Consider the following 19,379-nt stretch of genomic DNA (forward strand, 5'->3'; position numbering starts at 1 on the left):
ATCCTCTTTGTGCCCGGGGCCTTGTCTTAGTCATTCCTGATTATTTAAGCCCAGGGCCTGGCAGTTAAAAACACTTCATCAGTGCGGTTGGTTAAGTCTTTGATGAATGGATGGATGGATTGACGCAAGATGGCAGGCAGCCAAGGGAAGAGACACCTGGAGACGGAGTGGGTCTTCTAAGCATAGGGCCCAGCCATTGCAAAAGCATAGCGCATCATAGAAAATTCCAGGGTACCCCTTATGGCAGACCCCAAGTGATTTAGTTTGGCTGGAGCAGAAGGATGCAGGAAGTTATGGGACAGAACAAGGCTGAATTAACCTTGGAGCCTGCATCTGTAGAACTTTACATTTTGTTTTTCAGCAGCAGTAGAATGTTCTTCAAGACTTTTTTTTTTTTAATGCATGAATGAACTCATCTGAGAAGGAAATGGCAAACCACTCCAATAATCTTGCTTGGAGAATCCCATGGACAGAGGAGCCTGGCAGGACTATACAATCCATAGCGTCTCAGACAGTCGGACATGACTGAAGTGACTTAGCATGCATGCAAGCATGTAGAACTTATGAGAAAGGGTTCCTGGGTGACCCCTATTTGACTTTGTTGTCCTCATCCTGTTTCATGAGCCTATGAGCCATCCCTTGACCACAACTTAAAAACATGTACTGCCATGACAGGAATGGACTTAATGATGTCAAACCAGAAAGAACCCCAGGGGGCTTCATTAGGAGCCGCATCACCAGAACGGGGCAAGTAGCTTAAAAATCTATCAATATATTTGCCCTTTGGATGGAAAGTATTTTCAACTGTCAGGGCCAGTCTCTGTCAGAAACAGTTGGCCTTGTCACCCTGCCCTAACCTCTTTTCCTTCCTTTTCTTAATAATCTTATATCTGGTGCCTCCACCTGCCCAGAGAAGAGGTGACTGCTCTATCTTTCCTGTTCTCAAGGAAAGGTTGTGAAGGTCTGTGATATGAGGTGGTTCTAATATTTGTTACACTTATCACTGCCAGGTAGAAATGCATAATACAAAGCCATGTCCTCCTGCTCTCGGGAGATTCATACTCCTTCTCTTTCTTGAGTTTTCCTCTCTTCCTCCATCACGTATGATGTGCATTTTAATTTCTCACAGGCAATCCAAACGACCTCATTCAGGGTCCCTGCCTTAAAAAGCAAAGTCAAGTTTAACACGTACCTTGCTGAGTAGATTCTGTGGGCCTGGCACTGAGCTGCATGCTGTGGGGTTCACTGCCAGTTGCCCTTGTAGTCATTCATTCGAAATGTGTTAATTGAACACCTACTGTGTGCTGGGCAGAGAGGCAAAATGTGTGCCCTCGTGGAGTTTATGTTAAGAACTTGTAAGTTGGGGATGCATTTTTGTGAAGCTTCTTAGTGTGTATGACAGAGAAAGTTATAAGCAGGAATGCCAGAATGTGCAGAATTGACTAGGGGTGGCCCGTATTTGTGAAGCCTGGGGTTATATCCTGAACTCAAAGTACCTCTCTATTGGAGCTTTACGATGGACCTATTTTCCCTACCTGATAGACAAATGTTGGCTTGCACAGGGTCAGTAGGTAGTGAGTGATAGACACGAGGTTTGACCCAGGCAGTCTAGGCCATAGCTTTAACCACTAGTATACACTGCATGGGGCCTGCCTTGTAGCTCAGTTGGTAAAGAATCTGCCTGCAGTGCAGGAGTCCACCTGCAGTGCAGGAGACCCAGGTTCGGTTCCTGGGTTGGGACGATCCCCTGGAGAAGGAAATGGCACCCCACTCCAGTATTGTCGCCTGGGAAATTCCATGGACAGAGGAGCCTGGCGGACTACAGTCCATGGGGTCACAAGTGTTGCACACGACTTAGCAACTAAACCACAAACATTGCATGACCTCAATGTAGTATCAGTGATAAAAGTCAGTCTGGAAAGGACTTCTCTTGGGTGGCCTGGGCAAGCTGTCAGGGGTGTGCATTAGTGTTGAAGGCTTAGGATGGGGGAGATAGGTTGGAGCATAATCGAAGAAAAGGAGTTGGACCCAGGCAAGCCTGGCATCTTCCCAAGATGGGAAGAGCAGAGAAGGCTTGAGATGGGAAACCGAGGCCCTTGGGAGAGGGGAGCACCAAGCATCTCATATTGAAGTTGAAGCTCAACAGAGGGATGGGTTTTGATTGGTGGGGTTAAATCTGCAAGCAGGGATCTCTAATGGAATGGTGGCATTACCCACCCTGGTCACAGAGTCCTGGGTGCCTCGGCCAGGTCTGAGGAACCACATTCAGAAGGTTCAGTGACCAAGAGTAGCTACTTGATGGACTGGCGTCAGCAGCCTCCCCTTCAAGTCCCCCAGGTCAGAGAAGCAAGCCTTGATCTCTCTGCACAAGGCTTTGGTCTGTCACCTGCTCGGAAATCTCCTGGTCCATCTCAGTTGGCATTCTAGCTCTTGATAATTCCTAGGACCAAGCTCCCTAGGACCGGTCCTTTCACAGATGGGTGGGCCATAAAGAAGTATTCAGCTGGGGGCTGAACATCAGATGGACACGATGTTTTTGTTCCAATTAATGCTCTTATTTTTCTCTGGTGGGACTGTATTTTGGTGTTCTCTTTCCACATCTCACCCCTTTTAACACTTTACCATCTCCACTACTGATCACCACTCTTCTCAATTTATACATTTCATTAATATATTACTTCCATCCTTTTTGGTCATTAATAAAGATGTTAAATAATTCTGAACCAAAATCTCACCCCTGTGGGGTCCTACAAGGCACTTTCCTTTAATTAGTTGTGCTACCTTTCATCTCTCTAATGTCCTTTGGTTTCAGATTTCCAGCTGGTTTTTTTGAATCCATGTGACTTTTTATCCAGTCTCGTTTGAACTAATTTCACAAGTGAAAATCCGAGAAACGTTTTACTGAGTGTTGATTCAGGTCCAGGCCTACAGAGAGCTCTGCTGTATTCAAATTTTTTGGGAAACAGATTAATAGAGTACAATTTGGTCTTAATAAATTGAGTCTTCCTAATGTACCTCTTTCTAATATTCTTTTCAATCATAGTGGTAGTTTCTCCATTAACGTCATGGTAATTTGAATTGTGTTGATGTCAGGTTTCACAAAAGGTACTCTTCCTGTCAAGAGTAATCCTCTTAGACCTTTCCAGAGATAACTAGTTCTTAGTGCTTGTGCTATTTCCAGGGTCTTATAATGACTTTGTTTTTAAAAAAATAAAATAACTGGGTATTCTGTAATCACCTAATTAACCAGTTTCTAATGTGCTTTTTTTAAATATCAAGTAGGCAGTGATTTAAACTCGTGAGCAACCAGAGTTCCAAATATTTTATTAAACAGTTCAAAATTGTGCAGCCATTTAAAAATAACTCTCAAGCCTTTAAAATGTAACTGACAGGAAGTAGATTGTTCTGAGGTTAATTGTTGGGCAACCCAGGGCTCTAAGGGTTAGAGCCAATGGTATTTTGATTTGATAAATGGAAATCATTGGGCATAGAATGAGGGAGGAATCTCACTCCACAGGGCTGTAAGGAATAATCTTTTTGCATCAAGCTAGATTATGTTTTTAAATTAACCCCTTGTATGTGTCAGCTTATGGGACCTGCTACTTCATTTCAGGTTATGAATGAAGTCTTGATTCAAGTTCAGAAATAGAGCTAGAATGCTGAGTGTATGGCAAGATTATTCTTGGCCTTTTGTATGTACTGGATTTTTAAAGGCTATTTATCAGTAAAAATAACACGTGCTGTATTTCTAATTGTAGGCATATAGTACAGCCATATAGGTACACTTTTTTTTTTCTTGTATATCTGTGCTGTTTATTTAATGAGGTCTGCTTGGTAGCACTTTAAAAGACTTACTTATTAAAAGAGGTTCTCCAGGCAGACAAAGGACAGCTAATCTGACCCTCTTTGCAAGCAGACCTGAAGCATCTGCTTTCACAAGATAGACCAGGGCTAGATTCCATCCTAGACAGCCAAGGGAAACCTCTGTCAACAATAAGGTTTTAAAACAAAATCCTTTTGAAAGTAGCAGGACTGTCTCTACTCAGGGGGAAATAAAAAGTTAATCAGGTGACATGGCAGGTCCTCTGATGGTGTTTGTGGAGCTGTTTAAGGAACAAACTATAACCCCCTTTAGAAACTCTTTTTTAGGTTAGTTAGAAGGCTCTCTTTTTAGCCTCTCCTGAAAGCAAAGAAGTAGCATTTACTTGGCGTGTTTGAAATTTCACTTGAGCAGACATCAACTGTCTAAGTAGAAGAAGTGAGAAGGGCTATCTGCAAAGAAACCCGGGAATCAGAGCTGAGTTGGATATAAATGTGAAGTCTGCATCGAGGTTTACCTAAAGCCTCTTGCTTCCCTAAGAAGACTGGACCCAGTAGTGCAGGGGTCTGCCAGATTTTTTTCTTCAAAAAGTCAGACAGTAAATATTTCAGGCTTTGCAAGCCATGTGATCTCTGTCGCAAAGACTAGGCTCTGCCATTATAGTGCAAACGCAGTGACAGACAATGCATAAATGATGGTGTGGCTGGGTTCCCAAAAAACTGTATTTATGGATGCTGAAATTTGAATTTCATGTGTTTACACATGTCATGGAATATTCTTCTTTTGACAATTTTCTTTTCATAGGCTGTCCAAGAACGAGCAGTGGACTGAATTTAACTTGCTCCAGGCAAATCTAGGAGTTTATTTTCTCCTGATCTAGTGCACCCAGAGGTCCTGTGTCCCCCACAGCACCTCGTGCCATCCCAAGGATCCTGTAGGTGTTTAACAAATACCTGTTCACTTAGCTGGCATCCTGTCAGAGCAAAGAGTAAGCCTTTTGCTATACAACACACACTTGACATTTGCGAGGGATTTATTTCCCCGTCTTTGCTAATCCCCCCCATTCCAAGTACCACTCTTGCAGATAATTTCCCCCATAAAATGCAGTCAACTCTAACAGAATAATTAAAGTGACCCTCTCAGGACCTCTGTGATTCTATAAATACAGGACTGAAGTCCTTTACTAAGTGATTAAAATAAATTCTGCCACCGAAATCAATTCCCTGTCGCATTACATCATTGCTGTGATGACATTAACAATGAATTTACCTCAATCGGGAAAATCAATCCACAGTGATAATGAGTGACGGTGACTGTTCCACCATATAACACCTGTGTTTGTCAAGGAGCAGAATAATAAGACATCCTTTCAGCAGGGTGGGCACCACAGCAAGGCCATCCTGATGAGCGTCATACGAACAAAGGAGCAGTGGATCCTGGGGTGCTTGAAACAAGTGGCAGGCAGGTGCTGGACATGAACTCCCCCAGTGCCTTAAGTGGCTTCCTCCTAGACTTCATCCTCTAAGTGGATACACTCGGTATTTATGACTTAGCCAAACTCCACATGATTAAGCATCTCTGGACCTGGGGGTCATTTTCAAATATTAGGAGTGTGAATATGAAAATTCACTCATACTAAAGATCTGCTGAGCTTTGTATGGGCTAGAATCTTAGAATCTTGCTCTGTTTGGTCCATATTATACAGGAATATAGACTTGCTGGAAATAGTCTACAAAACAACTACTAAATGAGCAAAAAGATAGACAGTGGCATCTGTAGAGAAAAGTGAAAGAGATCAAGATTGGTTTGTCTTTGAAAGGGAAAATGATTCTTGCCATCAAATAGAGGGCTTTTTTTTTTTTTAAAGGGGAATTTGATTAGATGTTGCAAATAGAGAAGTAAGGTGCTTAAATCTACATAATATGGGGCCCCAGTTATTGGGTTATTCCAAGGGAAACTTTCCTGATAGAAAAAAGCCTGATAAAGCTTGTAATGGGTTCCAAGGAGGAGATGGTATGTACAAATGTGGAATAATAGTGGTTGGCTCCAGGAGTTTAGGCATCCAACTACTTGATATTAGGTGACTTCACTGGTTGGTTTCTTACTGAAACAAACAAACAAAAATAGGAACTGCTTTCTTGGTAATTGAAGTTATCCTGGATGACATTTATTCCAACTTAATGATGGATCTGTTGTTGACTACAGTCAGTGGGCGCCTCATCTTTTACTTCATTTTGTTATGTTGTGAGCCTCCAGAGACTGTGAGAACTCTAGTGATATCTCACTCTTCAGACAGAATGTCAGACTCTTCAACTGTATTTTCAACTGTCTTGTGAGACAAAGACTAATTGGTTTGACCTCATGCTGTCGCATGTTGAGAGACATGAATCTGCAGCACTCTTCCTTGAATACATTGATTTCATTAAACACTGTCTGCTTGTGTTTGCAAAATGTTGTAATTTCCCAGTGAGTTCTTCGAACGGCAGTGCATAAACAGATTTTTTGGAACAATGCCATTTCTTAGCTTTGATCTTGTGTTTTAATCTTTTCTTTCCAATAGGTCTTCTCTGTTAAGTCCATTGAGCCACAGAAAATATCGACCTTAGGGAAAAGTAATGTGATCGTCACGGGAGCAAACTTTACCCAGGCATCGAACATCACAATGATCCTGAAAGGAACCAGTACTTGTGATAAGGATGTGTGAGTTGAAATATGAGTGATTTATTCTTGGTAACATACTGAAAAGCTAAAACCTATACCAAAGGAATAGCACTGAGATTATAATCTTTTTATGGTTAATTTCTTTCCATGTGCCAATGTGAGCCAGTTATTCTGTATATTTGATTTAACATGATTTCAAGAAGTAAAATAATTTAAGCATGACATTGAAGTTAGTTGTGGGAGAATCTGTGCCATGTAACCCCCAACACCTCAAAATACAGTAATTCCAGGATGCTGCCTATTGGGGTCCTGATTTGTTTTCATGAACAAAATCAAGTAATTTGAGGAACAGACATCATTTTGAAGATGATCCACTTATAAAAATAGTTGAGTACCTTAGAATTTTATGGGAAAATAGGGCCACTCTTCCAATGTATTACTGAAAGTTGAGAGGACATATTTTCTGATCTATTTTATTCTTTTGTAGCCTTCTCTGTATTGCAACTTCATGCATGCATTGGAGAAGGAAATGGCAACCCACTCCAGTATTCTTGCTTGGAGAATCCCACAGACAGCGGAGCCTGGTGGGCTGCCGTCTATGGGATCGCACAGAGTCGGACACAACTGCAGCGACTTAGCAGCAGCAGCAGCTGTATTGGATTGGTTTCAGGCTCAAATAATAACTAAATGAAACATCCATTAGTGTTAAAAAGAAGAAGAAAACACCCCAACACAAATATCTGTTCAATGATGTACCATTTGAACACCATTATTTCTATGACCTTTTTTCCCTAACACATTCTTTCAACGAAACTTTGAGAAAAGAAAGTCTCAGTATTTTACTAACACTCTTGTGTAAATGTTACTCTCCAAAATGAGGTAAAGTAATAATAACGTAATAAATCATTTGAGTTTTCTGCTTGTTAGTATTTAGAGGTGTTGGCTAATTTAAAGTAAAAAGATGTTGCCGTCTACATGATGTAGAATAGTGAGTTTGTTCTCACCATGGAAATGTGTCAAAGACAATCCACTGGAGCATGGTGTTTTGGTTCTTAACTACTAAAACAGATTTGTACAGCATTTTAATCTGCCACACTTATATACTGAATTCTTTGTTTTAATTCATTTGCTGCACCTAACCATCATCCCCTTATCCTCCTAGCAGTAAATTTGGGATGTCTGTCATTTTGATGGAAAAAGCTGCTCCTTAGGTGCTCTTCTTCTCTGTTCTGCTATTTACCAGAATTATCCAGCACACATTAGTGGCTGTATCTATGCGACATAGGTATTTTTGTACCGTTTATCCTGGCTAAATACCTCACTGCAAAAATCTTTCATTTTGTGTAGCGAAGTTAGACACCTGTGTGTTCACTGAAAGGCAATCAGCTTCACTGGAAAATAAGTCGTTTTTTAGAGCATTACCCTGTTTCTGACTCTTTATGCTCTCATTTCAATTCCGAGTGTGTCTTGAGATACTGCAGTTATTAAATTAAATGACTAAGAGAGACCTTTCTGCATGTAGCGTTTCAGTAACCACATCTGTGTAGTGAACCCAAGGTTCACGAGCAATAAACATAATACGCAGTTAATTCTGTATCAGAGTTCATGCCATAATCCTAACCTCTCTTAATACAGCATTTTTAAAATACCTAATTATTCCAAGGAGAAAAATATAAGAATAGCAATGGAATGATCCATATTTCTGCCTTTCTCCTTCCAAAATTGATAAACAAGTTTGAATTTTAATGATCAGCCAGTTTACAATGAGTTTCCTAGAGCTTTGCTCTGAATATAAAATCTTAGGATGTAAATTTGAGGACGTGTCAGTACAAACCAGCTCAAATATTTCTGAATTTGCCTTGTTGTTAGAATCTATTATTACTGCTTAAAGGCTATGGGCATTACAGTCAATAATCATGTACGAAGTCTTTAACAGTAGTAGATTCTCAGGTGGTATAATTATACTGAGCGTTATCCAGACACAACCCCATCTTCATGACTTGTGCTTTAGAGGCTCGTTGTAGATGTGATATACAGAGGAAGCTGCAGAGGGAATGCTCTAGAAGGCTTCGCTTTGACTCCCAAAGGGTGTTGAGGGCATGCCCTGCAGATTTCAAGAGCACCCAGGACAGTCCCAGCTAAATTCCTGTCTGGGGATTATCAGGAGCTCTGATGCTGGTTGATTCCAAGGCCCCTGGGCTCCTGGCATGGACTTTAGTGTTGAACTCTTTGTTCTTTGAATGGCAGAATCCATCTCTGCCCAGCGTCGGGTTCTACCACACCTTCCCTACAAGTGCTTGATTGATTTTTCAAGCCTTTCATTATGGAAATTTCCAATCCTACACAACAGAGAACCTCTTCGTATCCTCCAACTTCCAAATTCAACGTTTTACCAATCTTATTTCATCTATCTCCTCCACATTTTTGAGAGTGATGGAAAGTCAGTGGCTAGAGTTTGTAAGAGCATATCCCAGGATATCTCACTATATCCTTTGACTCATGATTACTTCAGTATGGATGTGTAGCAGATAAGGATGGTGCCATTAGCACACTCAAAATTAATGGCAATTCCTTAATATACTTTGATACCCAGTCCACTTTGCACCTCCTATTATATTAGGGCTTTTTAAAGGCAGTGGTTCCATTTCCTTCTCTCCCCACTTCTAAGGGAAATGCAAATAAAAACATAAAAGTGCACAAAAGAAAAAGGAACTCAGATCCAGATAATACCCATGCTGGGTAAGTGGGCCCTGATTAATCAGTAGCTGCCTGTGGCTGTTCTGATAGTTTGGGAGCTGTTGCAGTTCAAATGAAATTCATATCCTGTCTCCTTGGGTAATCAACTATGCTAGGTATCTGTGTCACCGAAGAGCTCTCTTCTATCCCTTTATAGGATACAGGTTAGCCACGTGCTAAATGACACCCATATGCAATTCTCTCTTCCATCGAGCCGAAAAGAAATGAAGGATGTGTGTATCCAGTTCGATGGCGGGAACTGTGCTTCGGTGGGACCCTTGTCTTATATTGCCCTGCCCCACTGCTCGCTCATATATCCTGCTACCACCTGGATCAGGTACTTTCTAGAGTGTATTTTTTTCTTGCTGTGGTTAACAAGGCCATATGTATAAAGATCATGGATTTCACTCAAATAAGTATAGAAATGATTGTCATAACTTAATTTTCACAGACTTCCTCTTTAGGATTTATTCTTAGAAAACAAAGGCATACCTGAGAAATAGGTTGCCTCCCATCATCACAGTAAATACTGTGAGTATATCTTGTTTTATTCTTAGCTGTGGCTGCCAGGAAACTCACAGCTAAAATGTTTGTTGAAATTCTGGTTTCTCTTCAGATCATGTTTGTGTTTTTCAATGTTTGTTCAACTATAATAATTAAGCCTAGGTTTCTGATACAAATACATAATCCTCTTCACTACACTGCACTCCTGTGTATGACCCAAAGCTTCTTGCTTCTTACAGCCTTCATTTTATAACCTTTAGAGTAAGCTCTTTTGAATAATTTCAAGAAATATTGGGAACTATCTAAATGAGGAGCAGTGTCTACATTTCAAAGATACTCCCCATGTGAGAAAAGGAAATTCCAAAGAAACTCTTGCAGATGACTCTGTTATATTAAGAAAAAAAATTCTCCCCCAGTTGAATTTAAATTCACATTAAGATTTTGGAATATAAACCTAAAGATAGTTTCTCCACCTAACACAGCATGAAACTAACTTTCAAAGTACTGTCTAGGTAAAACTACAGATGAAGCTTTGTTTAAAAAAAAAGAAAAGAAAAATGAAAAAAAGAAATCACTTCTAATATTCTCATTTAAGATGAAGTGAGAGGTGGATATATTAGGCTGCTAGGGCCGCCATAACAAAGTACCACAGACTGGACTGCTTAAATGGCAGAAATGTATTTAATCAAAGTTCTGGAAGCTATGAGTCCAAGATCAAGGTGCTGTCAGGGTTGATTTATCCTGCAGCCTCTCTCCTAGGTTTGCAGAGGGCCATCCTCTCCCTGTGTCTTCACAATGGTCTTCCCTCTGTGCCTGACTGTGTTATAATCTCCTTTCTTTTTTTTTTTTTAATAAGGACACCTGTCATATTGGATTGGGGCCCATTCTAATGACCTCATTTAACCTTAATTACCTCTTTCAGGGTCCTATCTCCAAATAGAGTCACGTGCTGAGGTCCTGGAGGTTGGGACTTCAGTTCCACTCCTAACAGTAGCATGAGGAAAGCTAACATTTCCAACCCAAGGCTCTCGCATGCTTCTCCCAGCCGTGGGTCTCAGTCCTTCCTATAAATAGGAGCAAACGGTCATGCAACACTCCCCATATGCCCCGGGTGTCAGATCTTTTGACTCAGGAAATCCTCACAAGTCTACGGGGTCCCCTGTGCGTAACCCTTTTGGCCAATGAGGAAACTGAGGTGTGGGGCATTCAGACAGCTTGCCCAGGCTCCCGGACAGTCTGGGCCAGGCTTGCTGTGATCTGTGCTTTCTTGCAAGGTAGGAGGTTTCCTAATGTCTCATCACCTGTGACAGTCTGAGCCAATGTCTCTCAGTTACTCCTGGGCAAGAACATGGCTCTGCAGTCTGGCCATTGGCAGACCACGCTTGGCCTGGTTTTCTAGTAACGGTGACAGGCTGGCGTGAGGCCAGCTCGGCCTTCCCCCTGGTGGCTGGAAGGTTCAGGGCTTACTGCCTTCCCTCTGCCCTACACAGATTGGCCTTCTCGTGCCCACCTCCTGGTCTTGTCATCATGGGCTCGGCTGGCCGATGGAGCTGACCTGTCCAGGCTCCTGTCCCTTGGAATGAGTGTCTAGTGACCTAGGTGAACAGGGGTGTGGGGGCCACCAGAGTTGTGGACAGCTGTTTATTTCACATCTAATGGCCATTTTGCTGAAATGCAATTATGTGCTAAGAATATGTGAAATCATTTGGCTTAGTTTTGGAGAGTTAGGACATAGCTGTTATTTATATGGTTTACCAAACAGGAATTTAGATTTGTCATGTCATTTATAATTTTACCTTGTCCAAAGTACTCCCTGTCTCCCTACATAAAATGTAATTGGTAGGTTGGGAGTTTGATTTTGAAAATTGTTAGATTAAATAGTCTTCATATAGATTAAACAGCAATCAAGCAAAATTCTGTTTAGTGCAACCTTTTCCAAGGTGCAGCTGATGATCTAATTATATAGGGTAACATGATACAATAAAATTCAAAATTCTAGAAAAGAATCTGGGCATTTTCCTAGAGTTAAAACAGGATCCAACCTGAATTTTTACATTTGTGTTTCTTAAAAAACTATGATCTGTGGCCAGTATCATGAAAGGACATAAAAATGCCATGCATTTGAAATTAAAATTTATTAATTTGCTTTCAAATATAACTGAGTTTAATATTATGAATAAAGTGATGGTTTTATTCATAAATGCAAAATGCCTGTATGTGTATCTATGAAACTCTTATTTTTTTCTTGCAGTGGTGGTCAAAATATAACCATCATGGGCAGAAATTTTGATGTAATTGACAACTTAATCTTTTCTCACGAGGTAAAAGGAAATGTAAGTCTTCAACTGCTTTGTAATAATAGTTATCTTCAAGGATGATTTTTGTTTTCATCACACTGAAATATTTGTTCTTGTTCAGTCACTAGTCATGTTTGATTCTTTGCGATCCCATGGACTGCAGCATTCCGGGCTTCCCTGTCCTTCGCTATCTCCTGGAGTTTGCTCAAACTCATGTCCATTGAGTCGATGATATGTTGGGAATACTTTTGGTTTCTGTGCTTTTGCGCTGTTATGAGGTTTTACCTGTTGCATGATATTACCATCTGTGCTATAATGGAAATAATAAGACCTCAGACTTGGAGCTGCAAGGTGTGGCATAGACGGAAGAGGAATGAACTTGGAATGACAAGAGCTGCCCTCTTCTCCCTTTGTGATTGTGGCCAGTCATGTTAATGAGACTTATGAACACGTGTGACCATGCCTTCTGAGTGGCTGAGGTGTGATGTAAAGATGAGTGTTTCTGGAACAAGTAGGGGGTGGTGGTCCCACTGCCCTTAGCGTGCTGCTGTTCAGAGATGCAGTGACCTGCTAAACCCCCAGAGAGCCTGTCATGTGCTTCGCCTCCCGCCCTGTGTCTCTCTGAACTGATTTGGCACCTTCCTTCTGACCTCACCCCCTCTTGCCCTTCATCTCCCTGCCCAGGGGTCTGGCCCCCATCCCCACTCAGCTCTTGCCCCAACACAAGTCACACACGGGCCTTGTCATGGGAATTGATGGATTTCAGAAGCAGGCGGGGGCCGCTGAGTGCACATATCAGTTCTTCGCGAATGCTCTCCTCATTCTCTCTTCCTCTTTCTGTTCTTCCTTCATGAAAGATGTGATAACAGCCTCTCGGAGGCCCGGTCAGACCACTTCCTGCCAAAGCTGACAGGCGTGCGAGTGGCCACAAACCTGGCCTCTGCTTGGGACCAGTGTGGCTTCTGGCCTAGATCCAGGAGGGCTTCCTAAGTCCTCCCAGAGCCTTGTCAGGATGCACATCCATGTCCTGATACCCTTCAGAGCCAGTTCCAAGCCTCACATTGTATCTGACACCAGGTCACGTCTCCATGATGTCAACACCTCCTGTTGAGTGCTTTGTATAGGTTGACCCTCTGACCAGAGGCCTTGCTTGCATTTGTAAGTGAACTTGCTCTCCCTCCCAGTGCTGTCCCTGAATCAAGTAGAATTCATTGAGCACCTGCTGTGGGTAAAACATTTTCCCAGGTCCAGAGGACCAAAGAAATAAGAGAGTCATTGCCTTCATGGCGGGAGATGGCTATTTGACTGGGATGGAAAGCTGAGAGCACGGGGTATCGTTAACTTCTAGGTCTACTGACTCTCTTCTGGCTCAGACAGCCCACTGTGTATTTCTAAAGGAAAGGGTAATTAAAATTGGGCAGATTTCAGCAGGTCTGTGGTGTGGAACGTGATAGTAGGACTTGGGCACGTGGAAGCAGAGAGGGAATTTCAGGTACAGAGAAGACAAAGCTACTCAGAGGCCCCAGATGGGAATATCAGTGATATTCCAGCTCTGCTGGAACCAAGAGGATGGGTTGGGAATGAACCAGAGGGATGGCTGGAAAACCACATTGGGCCATAAGAAAGGATCAGACTGAAAACGTTGCCCTTAATTCTGTAGATGATGGAGAGGTATTGAAGATCTTTGAGCAGGGAGTGGTGTGAGGTAAGTGCCCTTTATGAGGATGAGTTTGGCAATGTTGCGTAGGATCATATGTGGAGGAGTAACTGAAAAAGGCCTGAGAGGTACCCGAGGATGCTCGTCCCAGTATCCAGGGATGCTCGGGAGATGGTGCAGCTAGAGATGACTGGTCATTTCTCTGGCATTGTCCTTGGAGGGAGTATGTGAATGACATCCTGGGAGTGAGGGTGGAGGGAAGGAAGAAAAGAGGGCCTGAGACGGGATCTTACAGAACGGCTTCATTTGAAGGTGTGAAAGAAAATAAGACAGCCAGTGAAGGTGGCCAAGAAGTTTCTTTGGAACTGCAGAAAAAGAGTACTTCAGATGAGGGGAGCTGGTCATAGGCATGGAAATCTAGAGAGTTGAGAATGATGAGGTTAGGGTGACCCTATCACCAGTCATCTTCCTGGAAGGTATCTTCAGCAGAGAGCCAGCCTGCTGGGGTTACGGCTGTTGAGAAGGGAGAGGCTGTGGGTTTTGTGGTTTTCTTCATGCTGCCAGAGACATGAAGGAGAAATTTGGGGCAGTCGTTTGGAAAGGGGCTTAAAGGGGAAGGGAAGTTTCACTCGTCCATGTCTCAGCGCTTTGCATCTGATTTTCTGACCTGTTGCTTCTTTCTACCCTCTTTTCAAAACTCCAATATTAGACAGCAAATAATAAAGAAGAAAATGCCCCACCTAGCAAATTTCATTTTGTGAGTTTTAGTTGCTCTTCTTTAGACTATTTGTCAACCTCCCCTCTCCCGGCAGCTTTCTCTGCCCATCTCTTTGTACTCCTGAAAATGACAGTATTTATGTTTACTTATTTGTTTTAAAGAAGCCAGTAAAGCTGTTGTTGTTTAGTCCCTAAATTGTGTCTGATTCTCTATAACCCCATGGACTGTAGCCTGCTAGGCTCCTCTGTCCATGGAATTCTCCAGGCAAGAATACCGGAGTGGGTTGCCATTTCCTCCTCTAGGGGATCTTCCCCACCCAGGACCCACGTCTCCCGCGTTGCAGGTGGGTTCTTTACCAATGAGCCTCCAGGGAAGCCCAAGTCTGTAGAGCAGGCCATCCTTTCTGCCTTGTTTCCCATCCTCGTGCTCTTTCTTTCATGGGGGCTGCATTGTCCCTTTTACTTTTGTTTTCCTCTATTTTTTTGCCAGACTTGCAAAGCATTTTCCTCCTGGTGGTTAGTGATTTCTGCTAAAGCACAGACATTACCCAACACAGGGAATTAAGCCAGCAGCATGCAGGCCAGCAGCTGGCCTTGCTGAGGGACCGGCTCCTCCCTTCCTGCAGTTTCCCAGGACTCAGCCTTGATGCCCTGAAGGACACACAGGCACGCTGGTGCAAAGCCTTCCCCTTTCTCTCTCTGACTTCTTTCCAAGTACCCCTTTCCCCTCATTGTATTGTCTTCTGCTTTCATTATTACTGATAGTGTTAATAATCGTGTTAGCATTTGTTGAGGGCTTTTTTGCGTGAATGTGTAAGCATTTTCACATGGAGAGTCTCATTTAATTTAGTGAGCCCTCCTCTCATTTAGAGTTAATTCAACCCCTTGAGGAGGGTAGTACTGTTATCCCCATTTACAGAGGAGAAAACAGAGGCACAAAGGGATTCAGTTGCCCAAGTCACTTAATTCTTCAATCCCAGAGCTGAGATTCATTAATGAAGCTGTCAAAATGCTTTTTTCTTCTCCCTCAGGTCTCTGAATATTGTATGGCAAATTACTGCAGATTTTTAGCCCCCAATTTAAAGAGTTCGAAAGGGCCTACAAACGTCACTGTGAAGCTCAGAGTCCAGGAGACCGCCTTGGATTGTGGAAGCTTGCAGTACCTTGATGACCCCAGATTCACAGGGTATCGAGCTGAGTCTGAGGTGGACACAGAATTGGAAGTAAAAATTCAAGTATGTCTCTCTCATTCAAGGTGTGGCGGGGGGTGGGGGGATGGGGATGTGCTCCCCTCAACCAGAAAGATGTGTTATGTTTGTGAGTTTCCACATGTGCCCAGATTTCTTCATCTTGTTCTTCACAGAAAGAAAATGATAACTTCAACATTTCCAAGGAAGACATTGAAATTACTCTCTTCTATGGAAACAATAAATCATTAAATTGCAGCTTTGAAAATATTACTAGAAATCAAGATCTTACCACCATCTTTTGCAAAATTAAACACATCACTGCTGCAAACAGCATTGCCACCTCTTCCAAGAAAGTTCACGTAAGTCACCTGACAATCCTACCCATTAGTTTCACCTTATTTTACCTTATCAGAGATTCTGATAGCTTATGGTGAACAATGCCGGGTTCCTGATCTCCAAAGAAGAGGATTTAGCTTCAGGACCAGGAACTCAGCTTCAGACACTCAGAACTTCGTGTGGCAGAAATTTTATTACAGTGGAAAAGGGAAGGAGGAAGCTTCTGACATAGACATCAGAAGGGGGTGGAGAATTCCCCACTTGCTAGTCTTTTCAAAGTCTTGTATACTTTTTTAATTGGTTACTAACAATAGAAAGGTCTTAGCAGACCCACTCCCACAACATACATCTTTTTTTTCCCACAACATACATCTTAACATAGCAGGGTTTGTTAAGAAGGAGAACCATGTCCTCTAGTAAGATACATTGTTACATAATCATTAGTACAGAACTTAAGGAAAAACATACTCTTGAGCAAGATAAGTTGCTTTGTAGTGTAATCATTAGCTCTGGGCTTAAAAAAAGAATAACTTTCTTTAAGAAATAGATTGTTGCCATAACAACTTAGAGCTTAAGGGGGAAAAAAAGTCTTATATGTCTAAGATGAAGGAATGTAGAAAAAAAAAAGTTTGTCCTTTTCTCCTCCTTGAGGGTTCCAGACCCCTCTTTTCCTTGGGGGCCCTGGACTCCTTATCAACCTGTCTAAGAATTAACTCTCTCAATTCCTTGGCTAAACCAGAAGCCAGGATAGAATCTTTTATGGATCTTTGGGTCTTCACTTTAAGTGAAGATAAACAAAGCTGGTATCTCAGGCCCAAGCATTATTTCCCCAAAATAGCTTGCAGAATCCATCCATATGCCTCTTGGAATGGCAAAGCATTGAGCACACCATTGTTTATAATAATAATGTCTTGATAGCTTTTGTTCTAGCCATAGAACAGTCTTTTGTTCTAGACTGTGGCATCTGCAAGCAGAATCTCTAGACCCCCATTGACAAATGAGCTGTCATTCTTTGCCTGAATGCAGAGGTGACATGTCTTAACAGAAACCCAGGATGGGGTCTCCCCAGCACACTGAAAGTGACCATAGAGACTGGTGGAGACCAGGTAGTCTATGGGTCATGGGCTGCTTCCTCTGTGCAGTCACACTCACTGCATTTAATCTTTTCCCGGACGTGTTTGAGGGTCCCATCACCGGTATATTTATGTCCCACAATAAAGACATGAGACCATGGGGAAGGGAAACATATTGGAAACGTCCATTTTTAGTGTTCATGCCATATGAGGCTCTGCACGGTTTCTGTCCCTCCCAAAATGCTTTATCATCTAGAGTCATAAATAAACGGATAAAGGACAAGAAAAGAGAACATGAGACTGGAAGGCGAAACAAAAAATGTGTTCGTATCCCAGAGGCACCAGTTAATAGCTATGTGACCATAGATAAGTTGGCTTTAACTGAGCTTCCCTTGGTCCATCAGTTGTATGGTAAAGAGGGTCATAATAATTATAAAATGAATAACAAGAGCTAAACCCACAAGTGCTCCCATGTGTCAAGTTAGTTAAAAAAGAGCAAACGCTAGCATTCTTCATTGTTCATGACTCATTCCTGAATGCCTGCACTGGGACATAGGGATGTAGCAGAGAAGAAAACAGAACCCCCCCCCCCCCCAAAAGTCCACCTTTATGGAGCTTACCTAATGAGGCATGCAGTATAAAAAATAAATTGAAAGTGTGTTAGATGGTGGTAACTGTTGTAAAGAAAAGTGAAGCGGAAGGTAGGGGACAGTGTTGCAAGGTCTCTGCAGGTGAGCAGCAAAGGGCTGCCTCTAAAGATGACTTTTGGGGACTTCCCTGGTGGTCCCAGGTGGCACTAGTGGTAAAGAACTCACCTGCCAATGCAGGAGACATAAGAGACGCGGGTTCGATCCCTGGGTTGGGCACGTCCCCTGGAGGAGGGCATGGCAACTCACTCCAGTATTCTTGCCTGGAGAATCCCATGGACAGAGGAGCTGGGCAGGTTGCTGTTCATAGGGTTGCACAGAGTTGTACACGACTGAAGCGACTTAGCATGCATGCACATAGCTAACCTACCCAGCTATCCTACCTAGCTTGCCACCTTTTGTATCTTGGAGAAAACCATGTTGGGGGAAAAATGTGTTCCTCACCTCGACTGGGTCTAATGACACTCTTTGTGCTATTAGGTCAAGCTGGGAAACCTGAAGCTCTCTGTCGAACGGGAATCAGTTCTTTCCACCTGGTATTTTCTGATTGGGCTTCCCATCTTGCTAGTGTTTGTCATTTTTGGTAAGTGCCCTGTTTAATTTTGTCAGAGAAATTATTCCCTGGGGCCTCTCGGCAGGCAGGAAGACTTTTCTGCTTTCAGGGGCAGTTTGCTTCAGTTGAGTATCAGTGGATGAAAACTCAAATCAGAACTTCAGGAAAGGACTAATAGTTTCACACTGTGGGCTTCCGAAATATTTTGGGGGGATGCTTCATTAATAAAAGGCTGAATTACAAAAATGATACCTTGGTGTTTGAGAAATATAATCTACTTTGCTTCACTAAACTTGTAAATTATGATGACAGATATCCCATTTACATTATTTCCTTGAAATTCCTCTGGGATATGGGGCTCCCGGGACTCGGTCATCTCATCCTGACTCCTCACCCCAGTAACAGCCACACCCCTGACCCCAGCCCTTCCTTTCTGACAGAACTGTATTTTGGAAGGGTGATCTGTAACATCTATTAAAATGTTCCGAGGCTCATCGAGGCACAGTGATCCCATGGTGGTTGCTCGCTGGATGACATCCAGCCCACCAAGGTGTCTTGTTTCGCTCAAGTAGCATTTTTAAAATGTTGAAGTCACTGACAACATTTTAAAATGAGATGCTTCACGTTCTTTAAAATCACTTGAAAATTGTAAAGACCTGGATCGTTGGATCCTGATGTTTTCATAACATGGGTCTGCTAGAGCTGGGGAGCGGCTCTGTCTGGAGGGAGGGCTGTGTTCACCACACTTTTGCCACAAACTCAACCACTCCCTTACCTGGTGGCTCAGATGGTGAAAAAAATCCACCTGCAATGCAGGAGACCCAGGTTCAATCCCTGGGTCAGGAAGATCCCCTGGAGAAGGGAATGGCGACCCACTCCAGTATTCTTGCCTGGAGAATCCCCAAGGACAGGGGAGCCTAGTGGGCTACAGTCCATGGAGTCGCAAAGAGTCAGGCATGACTGAGCCACTAACACTTCCACTTTTCCACCACTCCCTTACTGCTCCACACAGGCCATTTAACTCATCTGAGGACCTGGTTTCTGTAGCCATTCATTTTTTGACCTGTGTTTCTGAGCTGCTTTTCACTTTAAGTCTGTTTCCTCTTGTCCTCCTTAAAAAAATAAAAATAAAAAAAGAGAGAGAACTCTTCTCCAGAGCTATGGAGCCCTTTCAATTTCTTGTCTTAG

General features: G+C 42.7%; 1 protein-coding gene across 1 annotated transcript in view; it reads left to right on the forward strand.

Annotated features, from left to right (window-relative positions):
• PLXNC1 (plexin C1) overlaps nt 1-19,379 on the forward strand; it is a 152,139-nt gene that overhangs the window by 79,822 nt on the left and 52,938 nt on the right. Inside the window, exons 10-15 of the mRNA XM_070454329.1 lie at nt 6,381-6,520; nt 9,375-9,554; nt 11,973-12,054; nt 15,424-15,627; nt 15,756-15,941; nt 18,119-18,221. Of these exons, the coding sequence (XP_070310430.1) occupies nt 6,381-6,520; nt 9,375-9,554; nt 11,973-12,054; nt 15,424-15,627; nt 15,756-15,941; nt 18,119-18,221 (895 nt within the window). The remainder of the gene's footprint in view (nt 1-6,380; nt 6,521-9,374; nt 9,555-11,972; nt 12,055-15,423; nt 15,628-15,755; nt 15,942-18,118; nt 18,222-19,379) is intronic.

This window comes from Odocoileus virginianus, chromosome 24 (assembly GCF_023699985.2).
Source record: "Odocoileus virginianus isolate 20LAN1187 ecotype Illinois chromosome 24, Ovbor_1.2, whole genome shotgun sequence".
NCBI classification, from domain to species: Eukaryota; Metazoa; Chordata; class Mammalia; order Artiodactyla; family Cervidae; genus Odocoileus; species Odocoileus virginianus.